We start from the raw sequence: 4,007 nt of genomic DNA on the forward strand, positions 1-4,007 counted from the left end.
AAAATCGATTCTAATACATCAATACTAAAAATAATTGATAGAATATTATTGTTATTATTATTATTATTGTTATTATTCACCATTTACGTAAAAGTAATTCAAACTGGCAACGACACCGCGCCTCCATCTCGGCACAGTGACAAATATCCTGGTGCTCGTAATCTCGAGGCCAAGGGGAAGGTTGTCCTCCTGTTTGTATCCTGGGAAGAGAAGTTTGGTTTCGTTGTTCGGCCATTCGTAATCGAGCTGTTTCCATTGGAAGATCACGCGAAGTTTATCCTCGTCGCCAGCGACGGTCGTGGTCCAGAGATGGATTTGAAGCAAGATATTGAAAAGGTGGAGAGTCGATCCGACCCGCATTTTCATTTCCTGATTTTATCTAACGGTTAACCACTCCCACGTTGATACTACAAATTAACATTATCGATAAATTAATCATTATCGTGCCAATTATCCGCGAATTTAAAATCGAAACTTATAATATCTGTTGTTAAGAAAGAAAAAAAAAGTGCGATTTATCGTTAATTATTTTTTATTATTTCAATTTTTTCCCGTTTTCCTTTGTTTCCTTTTCTAAATTAATCGATTCGCTCGATATTACGTTTAGAAATTCGTTATAATAATTTAAAAATATATATATATATATATATATTCGATTAGATTTTGTTCGATAAAGCGAGTACATACATATTTATTTCGAAGAAAATAATATTTTTTCAAAGTATATAAGAATACGGTAATATAAGAATACGATGTCAAGAGACAAAAATTAGTCTTGCAATGCAATCGTACTTTCTATCGAGTTACTCGCACGTTAATAACAATCACACACTGCGATAAAGTGGGTCGACAAATATTTTAAACATACACATTTATTTCGAATATTTTAAAATGATGATTTTTCATAAATCTTTTGATAAATCTTAAATATATATATATATATATATTTTTTATTATAATTAATTTTTTTTTTTTTGACTAACAAATTTATTTTAATAACAAACGATTGTCTTTTTAAATCAATTTTTACAAGCGTATGTAAAAAAAACGTGACGAAACGCGCGATGCAAAAATTGGAAATTATTTCAATACGAAATATTTGTTCACTCTGCCGAATTTATTTGGTCGAATTTCTAAACACCCGTGATACGCTTGAAAAAAACTGTTGAAGGTCAAAAGTATATTTCGTGAAATAAGTTTCACCCGGATGCAAGATAACCGCGAAACAATAACCATTATTTAAATTACTTATTTACCGAACACTTGGTCGACTCGATAATAATTCGAACAGTGTTTGGACAACACTCGACTCGACTTTCGTCGACCGAGTAAGAGTTCGGGTCGAGAGGAATCGCGTTCACGAGAGATGGAAACGCGAAAGAAAGCAAATAGTATACTATCGCGACGAGAACACGCGACAAACTGAGAATTCGTCTGGTCTGGGAATTACGTTCTCCTGTGGAGAATACCGTTCGGATACCGTTCAAGGCTTTACCGATCCGCTCGACAGACTCGTTGAAATACCACGATTCATCGTTCCCTTGTATTAATCCATCGCGTGGTTGTTGGTAGTGAAAAGGAGCGATGAACCAACTATGTTGTAGCGAGATATGTTCGTAAACGGGAGTCGTTTGTTTACTTCATCGCGAGTAAGGATAAAAAGCGTGAAAGTATCGAATTTCCAATAGTAGAAAGGTGTTATCTCTAAAGTTCAAATTCTAATTGGAATCGAAATCTTGAAGAGAAATTAAAATGTTAGTAATGGGAGGGAAAAAAAAGAAGAGGAAGAAAAAAAATCAATTTTCTTTTCGATCGATAAAAAAAAATGTACGAAAGATAATTAAAGACAATTATATAAAGAAGGGAATTTATATCGATCTGGAAAAAGTTGTACCGCATTCGTTAACGAATATAATAAGAAAGAGATGTAGTGGATTTCCCACGGGGAACAAAGGAAAAAAAAAAAAAAGAAGAAGTATAATACGAAACGAAAGATCCAAGTGTGAAAGAAAATTTAATTGTAAACTGATTTATCGCCGAGTTAGTTCACTTCCCTTTGACGTAAATTCCAAGTGAAAGTCCTTAGAACGGTTGAACTCAAGATTGTATGCAAAGCATCTTCGTACACAATTGCTCTTCTCCGTGAGACTTTTCTGTTATTTGTGTTACGATCAGACGTCGATTAACGTACCCACGCTCTTTCGTTCTACTCACGAATAATCGTGTTTCTTAATTACGCGAAACGAATTCTCCAATTTTATGACGTAATTCCCTTTACGATACATCAATCGATATATGTAAAAATCATCTTCCATAAAATTGCTTATTTTTTACGATAGATAAATATTCTTCTCGCTTATTAAGAAACTTTTAGAATAAACAAGCTATTACTGATGTATACTATTTTTGTCACATCGACAAAATGTGATGAGAAGCGAACCGGAACGATTCGTCGACCGTTTGACGCACAAACAATTATAACGGAAGAATCTAAGAAAAGAAAATTCGTTCGAACAACTAACTATTTCGAAATAAAATATTACGTAAATTTACTATCCGTTGAAAAGAAACTTTAACATTAATTAATAATAATAGATGCAACTGTGACTCGTGCAACATGCATTTTTATATCCTTTTAAACAACACACTCGCTCTCCAATACCTTTTAACAAGGTTTGGTTAGATATCGTGCGCGAGCCAACCGTTGCGCTATTCCGAGGTCGATTGAATACTCCATATATTTATATATATATATATATATATATATATATATACGCATATAAACATACAGTCTGCTTTCACTTTCGCGATCGCTTACACCGTAGATGCTTATATATTATTCTCTTTTAACGCCAACAATGGAAATCATTTTCTAACGCTATTTTTATCGTTGTTGAATCGCGTTATCAAATTTATATTATCGTAAGGAATATACCGGTTTTCTTTGAATCAAAGCGTACCAATCGTTAATTAAAAGCGGTTTTCTTTTTTTTTAGCGAAATCATAAAATTTAAATTTCTCCAGTATAATCTATCGATGCACGAACTTATTCGCGATTATTTCGATTTATTCTTAATTTGCGTATATTTTTTTTAACGATTATTTATGATTATAATTACGTATCTTTCGAATTAATTTATATTTTATCGTTCATAAAATCATGCACGATCCGACAATTTAAATTAAATTCATTCATTCTCGATCGAATTTTTAAGATTCGAATCTTCGATAAATAAAATTTAATATACGTATCAACTCTGGTCAAAAAGTTTAATGAATTTAATTCGAATTCTATCGATATATTATAAAATAGACGCAAAATAATTTTTTCACTGTCTATCTAGGTTTTATCGCAAAGGAATTATCGAATCGAGATTTTTTTTTTAAAAAAACATCATTGACCCTTGTTGCCGTTTCGACAATAGAAACAATCCGACTTCTGTTGTTCGTTCAACGACTCGTCTAAAAATATGTGTGTAAACTTTTTCCAAGGTATGAAAAAAGGAGAGATAAATTTTTAAGAGGCGAGAGATAAAAAATGAAAAGGGACGCATTCACGCGATTGAAATCATCGATATTTTTTTTAACCGAAAAACGAATAATTTTAAAGATATATTCATCTTACATAAAAAGAATTAATGTAAAGAAAATCGTTGATGATGATCTCAATCGTGATAAAGCGTGATCATTGCGTTATCAAACAATTTATCATTTATTGAACGTTTTGAACGAGATACAGGTGCAATGTGCCACCTATTCCTCTCTATTTTTCTTCGACAATATCAGTCCATTCTATCGCAGGCGCAGTCGGCTGAAAACAACAATGCTGTAGAAGAGTAGAGAGACTACTGCTAAAATTTCTATAAGCGGTCCGTGCAGGGGAAAAAAAAGTGCAACCTAAAAATTCGATATTTCGATATATATATATATATATCTATCATAAAAATTAATAACAAGAAAGAAAAAAAAAATATATATATATATATATATATATATATATATATATA

The 4,007-nt window shown here is 31.8% G+C and overlaps 1 protein-coding gene across 1 annotated transcript in view; it reads right to left on the bottom strand.

Annotated features, from left to right (window-relative positions):
- The window catches only part of LOC102679014, a 14,164-nt gene that overhangs the window by 7,698 nt on the left and 2,459 nt on the right, over positions 1 to 4,007 (bottom strand). The window contains exon 2 of the mRNA XM_006614940.2: positions 81 to 407. Within this exon, the coding sequence (XP_006615003.1) occupies positions 81 to 366 (286 nt within the window). The 5' untranslated portion in view covers positions 367 to 407. The remainder of the gene's footprint in view (positions 1 to 80; positions 408 to 4,007) is intronic.

Source organism: Apis dorsata, unplaced genomic scaffold, assembly GCF_000469605.1.
Source record: "Apis dorsata unplaced genomic scaffold, Apis dorsata 1.3 scaffold_200, whole genome shotgun sequence".
Lineage (NCBI taxonomy): Eukaryota > Metazoa > Arthropoda > Insecta > Hymenoptera > Apidae > Apis > Apis dorsata.